This window comes from Anopheles marshallii, chromosome 2, assembly GCF_943734725.1.
Source record: "Anopheles marshallii chromosome 2, idAnoMarsDA_429_01, whole genome shotgun sequence".
Taxonomy (NCBI): domain Eukaryota; kingdom Metazoa; phylum Arthropoda; class Insecta; order Diptera; family Culicidae; genus Anopheles; species Anopheles marshallii.
In genome coordinates this window covers 80,901,729-80,916,298 of record NC_071326.1, presented here as the reverse complement: position 1 = coordinate 80,916,298, position 14,570 = coordinate 80,901,729, and the positions used below count along the sequence as shown (strand labels likewise).

Sequence of the window (14,570 nt, the reverse complement as noted above, 5' to 3'; positions counted from 1 at the left end):
AATACGTTCCTGGTTGAGATGTCAGTAAAACAACATGTTATCCGTTGATTTCTGCATAAATCGAAGATGAGATATTCTTTAATAAAGGATAACATAAGGATAACTGTAGAAAATTAAATTCCTAAATTAAAGCAAAGAGCGACTCACAGTTTCGAATCTTGGCGAAATTGTTTGTTTTGAATGGAATATTGTTTTCAATTTCCAAATGTGCCTCACCCAGTTAACAACATTGGCCATAAAACCCAAGCGAGCTGACACATCGACTAACGTCATTTAAGCGTCCGATAAAAATATTAAAATGACCAATATCTGATTTGATTGACCTTTCCTTGATTGTATTAAAATTTTATAACAGCTCACGTGCATATAGTTTCGATACATTAACTTATAAATATTTCTTAGCTTCTGTTTAACCTGGCGGCATTTCTTTCGTATGAGAGTGCATTCCATTCGAACTGTGTGCCCGCATTTATTTATTTCACCAACATTAAGGTTTGGTCATCATTGGTCTATTAGTCTTTTTTACTGTAATTTTTAACTGGTCCGAATTATTTACAGATTTGTTGTATGTAGTATTTTTTGTTTTGCTCATTCAATTTTACCGCACTTCTTGGACTCACTTTGGACAGAATTGCTTCGAATGTTACATGGGCACTCACACGAAAGCAATTCACAACGCTCAGCCAGATAATATAAACTTGTTCAAAAGGCTTTTGTGACATTCCACGAATTGGTGCATTGGGAAAGGACTATAAACGCTTTCATCCAAGAGAAAAAGGCAGAGTTTACGATTTCTGCTCGTCCGTGTTTTAAACATTTTCACGGGAATTTGCTTTCGCGCTTGAGTTGCTTGTTTTGTTACTGCGTAGAACATTGCAGCGTGCGTGTGCGCGTTCGGGTAGTAGTGAATATGTGAAGCGTTCGGAACACGCCTGGAACGATGTGTAAATAAATTTACACACTCTAACTCCACTCCACTTCCCGCTTTCCTGAACCGCACGGCCAGAGCTTGTACGGGTGAGAAGCCCTGGAACTTGCTAGCCCGACCCCGAAGCGCGTAGCTGTAGTGAATAACAAAGAGTGGCATCTTCGTCGCATTTAGTCATTTTATTTGCCCTTTGGTTAGTTTGCTCCCGTTTTTGGGTGACTCCATCTGTCCCACTTCAGGTTGCCCAGGAGCATTTGGGCAAAAGGTGTGTGTCGTCGTCGTCGTAGTCGTGTCTCTTTGCTATGTTGTGAAGAAGTGCCAAAAGGGGGGTAAGAAAGGTGGTGCGTTAGTGCGCGATCTTCCTACGTTCATGACGATCGTATGCGAGTTAGACTGAAACGCGACGCAAACACACATTCCAGTTCAACGTATTATCGAATTTGGGGTGGTAAAAGTGACATAAACCCGTTTGCACGGCCATAAGTTGTGTTGTGTTTTTGTTGTGCATATAACATCCAATCAATCCAGTTCTAGCCCAGCTGCAAGCAAAATGTTTTCGAAGAAAAAGAAAAAGCCACAAATTTCCTTCCCGAGCAATTTCGAGCACCGTGTACATACGGGCTTTGATAAGCGGGAAGGTCGGTACGTCGGTTTACCATTGCAATGGGCGTCGATCGTTGGCAATAATCAGATACTGAAATCATCCAACCGTCCGTTGCCGTTGGTCGATCCGTCCGAGATCACACCGACCGAAATACTGGACCTAAAGACCATCGTGCGGCCCCACGGTCCACCGGGCCCGGGAGGAAATGTGGCCGTACCGGGTACGGGTGCATCCGAACCGGGGAAACTCATACTGCCGAAAACATCTAATGTAGCACGTTCGAATTCACTTCGAAGCTCCAGTCCACCGCGGGTACGCCGTGGAGATTTGCGTGCCAATACCAATGTGCCACCATCCGTGCCGGAGGAACCGATGCAACCGCCGCAACAGCTTGGCGGAGGCCAATCTCCTTTCCCTGGAATGAACAATAACAGCTTCCCGTCGATGCAGCCACCCGCCAAGGGGCCGACGGGTGGAACTTATCCACCAATTTCGCCCGCGGGAACGACGTTGGAGACGAACTTTAACAACAATTTCGATGCACACCATCAACAACTACATCAGCAGCAGCACCAGTTGGCATCAGGAATGGCGCAGCACCAAATGCATATGCACCACATGCAGCAACAGCAGCAGCAGCAGCACCATCACATGCATTCCCATCAAGCTCAAGCAGGCGCTGTTGGCGGGAGCAGCGTACAAGCGGCAACAGCAGGCCATGCAATCGCCCCGCATATGAACGGTGGCAATCTGATAGCGGGCAACAACACGAACAGCAGCAACATGTCTACGGCTGCTTCGACCAATGGTACGGGCTCGAACGGAAACCTCTCCAATCCGGTCAGTGTGCTAACGGAAACGTCTTCGCTATATCATAACAGGTGAGTGTGTGTATGGGGAGGCATAACGAAGAGAGAAGAAAAAGCGGATTAGACAGCATTTAGTTACCTCATATTCATCGCCTGGAGCGTGGTCACCGTTCGTCGTTTGCTGTGATGGTATCAATTTCGATTTCACTGCAATCATCAAGGCTCTCGAATTGTGCACGCTTCTGGTTGGTCCACCAATAATTTCCTTAGCACGTTTTTATTTTCAGCAAGAAACGTGAGCATTGCGAGCCAGACAAAACATTAACCTCCACCTCCTAAATGTGTAAACTTTTGACGATTCAGTTGGGAGCAATGTACATTCCAATCAACAGAAAACCTATCTCTAGCGAGCCATTTAGTGCGTGTTTACAAGAATGCACCGTTTGTTTGCGTTTAGCGTAGTAAGGTTGATTTTATCATGCGTTTTCTTTTTACTTCAGCTTCGCCTTCCGGCAGAACTTGTACATTAAAAACCTCTCGACTCGTTTTCGTTCCATGCACTTTGCAGCGCTGCAGATGCTCCTATGATCATCATGATTTGTTTTGTGTTGCTTTTTTTTGTCTCCTGCACTGCTACGGTGCATCACTTTTCCCCGTTCAATGAATGGGTTGGTAGTTTAACGTTAGGACACCGCGCGTGGTTCGCGGGTTGTGATGGTGCGGTGCATCCGGACATGTTCCAGATCTCTCTCGCTCTGCATTAGTAACAATCGCGGAAATAGAACGCAAAGACGCCTATCAGTGCTTAGCCAACCGTGACAGGCACACATACTGTATATGCTACCAAAGCGACCTAATGCTGAAACAAAACACACCGGAGACACCTTCTTTCTACCCTCGAGCGACACATCTGCACAACGATTGACAAGCGTGTAAAGATGTCTTTTTGTTATCTCGTTTGTTTGTAAACTGTTTTATGTATTAAACACAGCACATGGTTGCATCATCTTTATATTGGTTCTTTACTTTCAGTCAAATGGCAAATGGTTGAAATCAATGTTTATTGGATGATTAGCATGCGACCTTTACGGAGTTTTACTTACCACAAACGAATATTAATCTATCAACTATTTTAAGATTAATTTCATTGAGCTTCCAAAAACTCTTTTGTGCGTAAAGTGTAAACGAACTTTACATGGGGCTAATACATTGATTCGCTTCTCCTATATAGCGAGTTTCCAGACAAACACCGGTCAGCAGGTTACATTGGGAAAATGATTAATTACCTTATAGACGATGTTCTATCACGGCGATCTCATCCCAAATTTTTAACCATTAATGTCTCGATTATGTGTATTTTCCCAAACTTACACAGTTGTCGTCTATTATGTTGCCGATTTTACTCTCAAGCGATTTATGGATTTATGAATGTTCAGAAATAACATATAGTAATTTAAATGAATCGTTGAAGATTCTTCAAATCTGTAAAGAATTATGAGTCTGTGAAATTTCTTGACCATCCAGGGAATCTTCGATATAACTTATTTTTATTTTATTTATTATTCAAAGTTTTATAGACTCCACACGCATTGCCCATATTGGAGATTAATTTAGTCAATGAGATTAAATACTTATTGAGAATCGTGCATCTAAACAAGATTAACTGAACAGTAGTTGGTGGTGTATGTATTTTAAACAATATTATAATTGAAAACACTATTATTTACAATAAATTAGTCTTTAACCAATTTATCGCTTCAGATCTATTAGAAGATCAATAACATCTGCAAGTATCGTTGCGTTCATAACATAATGAGAGAGTTTAAATTCAATGAATCGGAACCAAAAAAGGCCGGAAGCACTTGACAAAACTGTCCAATAGAAGCGTAATTGATACGTAATTGAGCAATCGCACCAAGCAGTCCTGTCAATCAAGAGACTGAAACATCTATGTTTAGGATTTTCCGGTTGCCAGTGAACCGGTTGCTCCACCTTCAACCGTTGTGTAATCTAATTAGTTACACCATGAGGAAGCACTGGTACAATTTGGTTTGACATTCTTCGAAATGGAGCTCGAGCGGAAGTTGCTTTCTTATCAAACAATATTTTAACCGGTTAAAAAGTTATCGTCCTTTAATGCCAAATAATGCAAAATTATGCCACTGTCAATGCACTTTCCATGGAAGCCTCCATATGTAAGACCGAGAACATTAGAAGCATGTAAGTTGTGTTTGTAATTATCGTTTTCTGGTCACGTGTACTGTGTGCCCCCGGGGGACCGTGTAAGATTTGGTCATTTGAATTCGTGCCACCGTGATGTTTTGTTTACCAGGCACGTTTTGGGCTCAAAATAGCACAACCGCCTACCGGCAGTTTATTCACTCCTCCCTAACCCGGATTATTTGGAATTTAACATCATCGAATGGCACTCCTTGGCCGAACAGAGCCAACCTGAACAGAGCTGAGAAGTTTTGAAGTAATGTTAACAGAGAGGGAAAATGTGTTTAATTGTGAGTTGGGATCGATCCGCTATCGGGGTTCAAGATGTACGTGCTTATCGTGCGACCTATTGAAGTGAAAATTGTGATAAAATTCGTCGCCGTTTTAATCACCAACAATAACGAGCAATACATGGATATGTAATATGGAGCGATACAGGGTTTAACAATAGAGATATGGGATATGGCCTGACCAACTTAACGAATCGCACAAACAAATAAGATAAACGGGACGATTGATAGTGAAAGACACAAAAAACACTTTAATGTATCACAAAAACTGGATATGGAATCGGATGTACGAGTTAGTGAAACGGACTCAACGCATAAACAACCTTATGTTTAGGAGAATTCAAGAATTGAGGTATAAAATTAAATATTTGACAATTAAATTTGTTGAAAACGAATCACTAATATTTGTCATAATTAAACATAATGTTTAATACCTATTCTACACATAATTTGTTTACACTTTTGTTAAATTTTGTATATTATATTTCAACTCTTGAATCCGCCTGTACGTAAACAGGCTGACCGATTTGTCATTCACTAAATTGTGCACACATTTTTGTCTATGCGATTCAGTAAAGTGTTTCGTTTTTCACTATCAAACTCCCCGTTTATCTTATTCGCTTGCGCGATTCAGTAAGTTGGGCTATCTATTGTCAAATCCTGTAACAATGATATCTAATATCGCTGTTTAAAGATTTAAAAAAATCCACAAGATTGTGCATAATTTCTGGCATTTTAAATCGCCAAAGAATATGCACTTTTAAACCTTTTCTTTAGTGGTTGAGAGTGTTCATCCATCCATGACAAGCTTTACCGTCCCCCTCAAAGGCAGTTTTGCAGCTGTACCGATGGATAACAAACACTGCATTTCCAGTTGCAGCAATCAACCGGAACCGGCCGGTGTTCGATTTCAATTTTCCAAATACCCGCACGAACCGTCCGTCCCGTGGACACAATGGCTTTAAATGGATACACTGTCTCGCTGTTTCTCAATTTGGTGGTTTGGTTTGTTTTAGTGCTTTTGATGTGTGGCATTTTGGCTCGCAACCCCTTCCCGAATGGCTGCATTAAGGGGCTTAATTGTGCGCGTTCCCACATAAAAGAAAGCACTGTGTGTATGTGCAGAGGACAGACGTCGTTCCTTTTGTCATACACGAACCACAGCCAATGTTGGTTTACCCTTGGGTAAAAGGGGGAGAACAAGCAGTATAGTAGGATGAAATTAGGTGCCGTACCCCACCTTTGTGGGTTTTAGTTATTTAACTCAACTAATTTCAGCTCATTTCTTTTCTACTAAACGCTTCCAATTCGTATACTTTTAGATCACAAAAATCCTCACCAACTGGTTCGGATGGTATGCACCGGCAGTATCCTAATGCAGGCTATGCTGGCCAGCTACCGGGCAACAACAATTTCCACGGCTCGAGTATGATGGCAGCAGGTGGTGGACCACCTCCACTGCACAGTAAACCACAGCCCGGTCCGAACCATCCCGGGCAGGAGGGTTCCATGGTGAACAACCATGGCACACTCAGCCAGCATGGTCACATGGGAGATGCAAACAACGGCAACCATCTTCCACCCGGTCATCCGGGTCATCACCATCACCACCACCATCCGCACGGTATTATGGGACCCGGTGGTTCGGCTGGAACACCCCAACTGTCCGGTTCACAGCTGTCCCCAACAAACGTTCATCACCATCATCATGCCCATCAGCAGCAGCAACAACAACAAATGCAGGTTCCATTGCAGATGGGCAATAATCAGATGCCAAATCACCACCATCACCATAATCACAATGCAAATGCGCTACACCAGCAGAAAATGCCATCGCCGTCATCGGTATCGAACGCCAACACGGGTGGCACACAAGGTGCAGCGGCCGCAGCAGCAGGACTTGGCGCACCGGATCCGAACCACATGTTTAACAACAATTCCATCAGCAACGCGAAGAGCAACTCGCGTGCATCGAGCTCCAGTGGTGGTAACGTATCCGTTGCCCAAAGTACCTCATCCACCACACAGAGCGGACAGAGTCAGCAGCAGCCACCGGTAAAAACGGAACAAAGGCTTACACATGAACAGGTAGGAGAATGGTTTTGAATGTGCAGGGTTTTCGGAGCGTATTCGAGAAAGTTGTGACCGCAATTCTTTTTAAATAGAACTGGAGCAAGCAGAGCTAAATGATTTATTTAGATCTGAATTCCTTGCAGATTGAAGGTTGTTTTTAGTTAAGCTTTATTAATAAATTTAGCTTTATTCTATTGATCACATCAGCATCAAAAAGCTTTGCATATATCTAAGTTGACAAAGGCCTCACTAAAATTTCATTTTTTAATTGGAAAAATTTCACTAATTCTAGTTTAACTTGAAAAGGGTCAAGCAATGGTCAAAATTCGAAAAAATGAAGAAGGTTTAAACTCGAAACCCCTGTAATGTCCTGGTTTTTGTTATTGGATTGTACGTATTAATTGAATATCGATTTTGCAGTTCCGTGCCGCACTACAGATGGTGGTGTCTGCGGGTGATCCGCGTGAAAATCTGGAAAATTACACAAAAATCGGCGAAGGTTCAACCGGTACCGTCTGCATTGCGACAGATAAATCCACCGGTACGTTACACATTGTGTGCCGGTCGGCACACACCATTTCCATACGGCATTCATTTATTAAACCGCTTTCTTTCAACTGTATCGTTGTTGTTGCAGGTCGGCAAGTGGCAGTCAAGCAGATGGACCTGCGAAAACAGCAGCGCCGTGAGTTGCTGTTTAACGAGGTTGTTATTATGCGTGACTATCACCATCCGAATATTGTGGAAACGTACAGCAGCTTCCTGGTGAATGATGAACTGTGGGTAGTGATGGAATTTTTGGAGGGCGGTGCGCTCACCGATATCGTGACACATTCCCGCATGGACGAGGAACAAATTGCTACCGTTTGCAAACAGTGCCTTAAGGCTTTGTCCTATCTTCATTCACAGGTAAGATATTTATTAGCAAAACAGAAGAAGTCAATCGATTAATGGTGTTATTCTTTTCCTCTCCTTTCGCCAGGGTGTTATCCATCGGGATATCAAATCCGATTCAATTCTGCTAGCGTCGGACGGACGGGTAAAGCTGTCCGACTTTGGTTTCTGTGCACAGGTGTCGCAAGAACTGCCGAAACGCAAATCGCTCGTAGGTACACCGTACTGGATGTCGCCGGAAGTTATCTCCCGGTTGCCGTACGGACCGGAGGTAGACATCTGGTCGCTCGGTATCATGGTGATTGAGATGATCGACGGTGAGCCACCGTTCTTCAATGAGCCACCGCTGCAAGCGATGCGACGCATCCGCGATATGCCACCGCCAAAGCTGAAGAACTCACACAAAGTGTCCAGCCGGCTGCAGAACTTCCTCGATCGTATGCTCGTGCGTGATCCGGTGCAGCGTGCCACCGCGTCGGAATTGCTGGCGCATCCGTTCCTAAGGCAAGCGGGACCACCATCGTTACTTGTTCCATTGATGCGTGGCGCACGGCACAGTAATTGCTAAGCCGAGCCAGGAACAGGGCAGGAACCGGCTAAAAGAAAAACAAGATTCAGCCATTCACAACCAAAAGGAATCAACAGCGCGCTGAGATGGATGCACTAAACGAACGGATATGAGATCAGTTCGTTCGTTTCAGGCCAGCATCAAATAATTCTCTTACATGTACTCTTCAAACCCGTAAGTAATCTATTGTTGCATTTATCTAACGTGAAAACTGGAAAAGCAAAACCTGCAAGTTTCATAATCATTTGCAGTCATATCTGTTGCTATTTGTACAACAAATATAACTTAGAGGTTAACGGTGTTATTAGGAAAACAATTCCACTTGTTTTCGTTATATGGTTTCAAGTAAAACGTGTAGGAGCGAGTTAAAGTTTTATATAATATTTTGCAGCTATATACTGTTCTCACAAGATCAGACCACTCTATCGTAACGACCATTATGAACGCAAGAAAGCAGGAGTTGTAAATATTTTTTAACGAAAAATGATGAATCTTTTCATGTAATTTGATGATTGATATACACGGTATCTTTTTAACAACGATCTGTACACGTTTACGCGGTAGACTATACATTCCAGTATTTAGTTGAAGAAAGCTTGAATGATAAAAGGTTTAATTTTAATTCTTTCTTTTTCGTGCAAAAAAAAAATACCCAACTTCTGTAATATTAAATCAGCCATTGTTAAGTGTTTGTTGTAAATGTGGTTTTAAAAGTTTAAAATCATCCCATCCTACTTATGGGGTTAAAATTTTTATTATAAACAATAAGAAAAATTCACTCACACACCCAGAACGGTTATGTTAACGAAAAAAGAAACGATTTGTTATTCAACACGGGAACGTTTTGTATTTTTTAAAACCGGATAGTGGTAAACATTAATCTCTGTAAAGTAAGCTACTTGCTAGTATTCTCAAGATGACTGCTTTTACCTCACTCAAAAAAAAGGTCACTGAATGTAAACAGTTGAATCTCTTTTAAGGAATGTAGGGTTGGATAGGAAGAATTAGTGTTTCTTTGTCTGATTGCAGCGTGTCAACAGTTAAGTAGCATTTATTTGTGGGCGAAGCGCTTGGCTGCAAAAACAAAAAACAAATCAAACCATCAAACAGGTTCAGTACTGCTTACTTACATATGAGACTGGTAGGTTGGTTGGCCTAGGACCTAGTGGTCGGCGGAAGAGTAATAGGAAATTACATAACACATGAGACTCATCATTAAAAGTGCATTTAGCTATTTTCGAATGGATGATCACCTCGGAAAAAGATACAAAATTTGATTTAGAATACAACAAATTATACTCTACTTAGACGAATCTGGGCTTTAATCCAGCAAATGGCAACTAATAATTGTTTATACCCATGTTGTTGAATGTTTGAGTTACTCTCCGAGGGCCAAGTGGTCAGCTGCAGGCCTAACGCATTAGGATCTCCACCTAATGGTAACATTCCTTGCGCATTGCATCGAAACGAGTATGATTGATACGGGAACGTAGTTCCGTCCACATGCATATAATACAGACAAAATGTGCCCCTCCCGACATAGGATCGTTGTTTTACACGATCGAAACAGTTGTTTTAGTGGTTTGCAACAATACAAAGTATTATAGTGAGGAAAAGGGATAAGACAATACGTGTACTCAGAACTTACCGACACACGAAGTGGCGCCATCAGACAGTGGCAGTGCTACAGTAGCAGCAGCTTCGTTATTTTATACAATGTACGAATTTTGGAAATAAATTGATTGAAAATCTTGAACATAGCGTGCGAAATTAAGTTATAAACCCGAGAACAGACAAAAATACACACGGTAATGTTGTAAGAATTTATTGTTAGATGTTTTTCCACTATTTCAAGTTTATCCTATGTACAAGTACGATGGTATTTCGGTATAAGGATATTTGTTATATGTTATGTGTAGCCTGTAAAATTGTTTCAGCATAATACGACATTTAGATTGGATCTCTGTTTGGGTGAATGTTATCCACAAAACAACTGCACACATGACGCGAGCCTAATCGTCCTTTTACACCCTAATACATCCTTCTTCATTCTGTTAATTCTGCTAATCGCGCATTTCACTAGCATAACTCAAAACTTCTTTCAACCGTTTCACAATAGTCGTTTGGGTCGCGTTACACTTAAAATATTTGCCATACATACGAAGCAAAAAGCACTTAACCATCATTTCGTTCGCTCCTAGCCAACACACGCAAACTTCACAGCGGGGCCCGCATGCAAGCCTGTAAAGGATCTGTTGACAATACCATTATTCTAGCAAATGTTAACAATCCGCACTATCTAAAACGATTGTTTATGTCTATATAAAGAATTGTGTATCAAAAACTGTGTGTGTTTCGGAAAAACGATAGCGCATAAAAACGCACAAACGAATATACGTTACGAGTGTCGGCGTGTGGCTGAAAAAAGGGGTTTTTTTTGGGCAAAGCCCGCCGGGGTATATATGGCCGCTTGTGCTTTTCAACTCCGGTACCATTTTGGAAGGTGTCGGGATTTTTTTTTACAACAAGTAGAAACATTGACATTGTAACAACGGGGGCAGAAAAATATAACCTCGATCTTGATCGTCATATATTTTTTTACGTTCAACAGTGGTGGTGTGTGGACGTTCTACCTCCAGCAAAATGCAGCTTATTCGTACGTATGAAGGAAGATTAAAAATATGTGGCTTGGTTATTTATGTTATCGTGCAGCCCGCAAGCGTACATTACATTGCTCGTCGTCCACCGTCCGGTAGATCACTCACGTTGTTTTGGTTGCGTTTGGCTGGTTCTGGTTCTTGCTGGCTAGTCTCTTAATTGTTATTTGGAATTGGTATGTATTGAGATTTGGAAGTTAAGGCTTCCTACAGACGAGAGTTGTCTAAGGTGTCGAGATTCTGATCATGTGGTTGCTCATCAACCATCATATTAAATGTTTTCCGGAGTCCGGATTTTAGCTAGTGAAATATTGCTAATACTGTTGGGTCAATAATGCACTCCGTGATCAATAAGTTCGAATACACGTGCAAGAAAAGTAGATATTACTTTTTGTTTCTGGTTTTTGCTGTTGGAAGCTATATTGCTGTTAGAACCTATTCAATATATCTTGAGAAAAAGTGTAATTCATATTACTTCACGAGCTTCACATGTTGTTCAAGTCAGAAGGGTGCCGTTTGCACGACTTACATGGGAATTTTGTTCGAGATTTGAGTATTTCCGTCTTGAAATTATAGCGTTTACTTGAAGATGCAAATTTGTATAGGATCTTATTGATTACGGTGCACATGTTGAGAACAAAACTCACAGAACCTTAGAGCATTGAAAAGAGCCTGTGCAAAGATAACGTATGACCCTATTGCCAATATCTCCAATAGCTCTGAAGTTTCTGTATGTACTGTAAATGATCAAAATTAAACAGACTAATAGAAATGTAATAATAAAGCGTTGGAGATGATCGAAGATTTGATTTGATTCACAGAGTGAGTAATAACTTCCCATCTGAACAAAGCCTTACCCTGCACAGATCCATCTGGGGTCAGGTGGTGACCGTTGGTGGTCACAGTAGCCGAGGGAATGGGTTTTGAACTGTTAGATTAGATAATTGGCATATACGCTATCCTAGAGTTCCACCTGCTGCTCGTGTACCTTCTTTTTTGGCATTACAACCGTTATCGATTCTAGACCTGTTTTTTTGCTGGCTAGAATTAGATTCAGCTTAGGATAGTCAGTCCTACACTGGCTATGCTGTATGATCGACCGCAAAACCGATCACACATAGCACGGGAAATGAATTCCCCGAATTGAAGCAGTCTATCGCATTTCGCTCTACTTGTATGTAATGGCTCAGTGATGGTTGATTACTTATCGGAATACAGAACTCATATCCTTTTCCATCCAAGGAAGATAAAGTACGTTACTGCAAAGGAAGTAAAGCGTTAAGATTGCGTGTTTTAAAATAATGACAGGTGCTGACACATATTGTTATCAAAAATATCTATTCTGTACCGGGGTATTCCGAGGTATTCCACTGATTGCACACGTTGGTGGCATATTGTTGATGCGACGTGCGATAGAACGTACGATAATATAACGTAGAGCTTACCACATTTAACAGAACGAGACACGCGTACGCTTCAATAACCTACAAGAACAATGCACTTCGTGACTGGGGTATAAAAGCAGGACGACAATATGTACGGGTATGTATGTATAGCTTTCGTTCGAGTGCGCATATTGGTGTGGTGTAAATAAATTTCTTTGTGCACTTGTTTTGTTTCTCACTTCGGTGTGTGTGGTGCCGGGGAGCCGCCACACAGCCTTTCTTTGGTTTGGAAAGCAAAGAAGCCACCTCTTATCGCTCAATTCATTCCACCAGTTCGATCGCCCCGTATCGTTCGAAGGTCGGCGCGCAGATCGTCCTGTGGAGATCAGTTTTCGATCTCCAGCGCTGTGTCGTCGATGGTGTGCAACCAGTTAAAGATAAGCATGTGACGCTCGTACTTGGACAGTGGTTTACCGCGCTCGTTCTCGATGTCGTGAAAGGTGAGATGCTTCTTGGGGCCGTGGTGTGCCCGGGGATTGCTACTGCCGCCAGCTGCTCCGCTGCTGGACTTTTTCAACGCTAACGACGCTGCCCCGTGCTCGGGCACCGCCGCCGTGCTTCCCTCACCGACCGGTGCCGGTGAGCTGGTGGACTTTCCGCCCACCGGTGACGCGGACGCATTCGACATGCTCGTGGACGGTACGATCAGCTCCGTCGGGCCGGGATTGGTCGCGGCGAATGCGGCCGCCTCCAGCCGATCGAGATTAAACTCGCTCTGCGATAGCCGTTCCAGTGCACGGTACGTCGTGAACAGACGCCGCCGGATGTAGTTCTGCCGGATCTTTTTGTTTACCGAGCTGATCAGATCCGTGACGGTGAAGCTCGGTGCCGGGTTGCTGGTGCTGGTCAGTGTCGGCACTTGTGACGTTTGGCCACCGTGCGGTGATGGTAGCTGGGAGGTGGATGCCAACTCACCCACCGCAACCCAGGTCGAGTAGGAGCGGGACGCGTGCTCCAACCGGGAATGGTCAAACAAATAGCCCACCTTCTGGAATGGTGTTAGTGCCAGCTCGGATGTGGACAGTCGACCGAGATTGTGCTGATCGGAGGGCAGCTGGTAGATGTCGGTAGTGCTGAAGCTTTTGTGGATGCCCAGCGCGGCCGACAGTGTGGCACAGTTCCGTATGAGATCGTTGCTCTCGTTCCAACGCTCGGTCAGCGTCGACGAGCTGCCTCGAAACACACGCAACACCGGAAAAGGAGGTAATTTCGATACAAAACAAGATTAGTTATGCATCAATGTGCCAAAGTGGGAAGGTTTAAAAATATTCTACCCGTACCGGTTTCTTTTACTATCCTTAGGATTCAGCAGACTGCCAAGTTTTTCCTCCATCGTGCGATTCAGCAAACTGCAGCTGGACCGGTTCAATACGCTGGTCGCTTCCGAATTCATTGACGACACGGAAATCGATATTAGCGACAGATCGGTGGAGAAGCTTTCGTGGGACGGTGAGCGCAGGATACGGTTCGTTACCGCCAGGGCCGGTGTGGTGGAACTTTTCTGTGACGCCATCGGTCGGTCCGAGTTGTCTGGAAGTTTTACAATGGCGTAATGATTGATAGAAGGAGGCACAAAAAACGGTAAGCCATCTACACTGTAGCTTATCCGAATATAGCTGCCCAGCTCAAAGTTTCCATTAAAAAACAACCTATCTTCAATCATTGCAGCTGACTTGAATTTTCTGATCAACAGTTGAGAAAATTTTAAAAACTCTGAAGATCAGAAATTTGGATTGGAAATATTTTTTCTTCGTGATGTAACGTGATCAGGATTATGTAAATCATTAGGCTTGTATGAACTTGAGCGATTCGATTCGTTCTTTGTGAAGAACTGAATCTCTCATACTTTATCTCGTTCTTATAGTTCGCTCCAACTGCCGTTTCAGATCGATCAACAAATGCTCCTACATTGGACGAAGGCTTCGCTCAAGATACTTTATCCGGGGGACTATTTGCGAACTGCCGCAACAGTGTTAAACGAACGAAGTTGGTTCGTTCATTCAAAAGAACTGAAAACGACCTGCTACTTCATACTAGTGTTATAGATAGCCTATTAGATATGTTTTATTACGTTGACGAATA

General features: G+C 42.9%; 2 protein-coding genes across 2 annotated transcripts; one reads left to right on the top strand and one right to left on the bottom strand.

Moving 5' to 3' along the window:
* Nucleotides 1-1,478: 1,478 nt before the first annotated feature.
* Nucleotides 1,479-8,386, top strand: LOC128719061 (serine/threonine-protein kinase PAK mbt). The gene is made up of 5 exons (XM_053812682.1): nt 1,479-2,413; nt 6,174-6,939; nt 7,345-7,465; nt 7,562-7,833; nt 7,907-8,386. The coding sequence occupies exons 1-5, from the start codon at nt 1,479-1,481 to the stop codon at nt 8,384-8,386; spliced, it is 2,574 nt and encodes an 857-aa protein (XP_053668657.1).
* Nucleotides 8,387-12,813: 4,427 nt separating this feature from the next.
* On the bottom strand, nt 12,814-14,001 carry LOC128719064 (uncharacterized). Its single transcript, XM_053812685.1, has 2 exons — nt 13,769-14,001; nt 12,814-13,657 (listed from the first exon to the last, which is right to left on the bottom strand). The coding sequence occupies exons 1-2, from the start codon at nt 13,999-14,001 to the stop codon at nt 12,814-12,816; spliced, it is 1,077 nt and encodes a 358-aa protein (XP_053668660.1).
* Nucleotides 14,002-14,570: the final 569 nt, after the last annotated feature.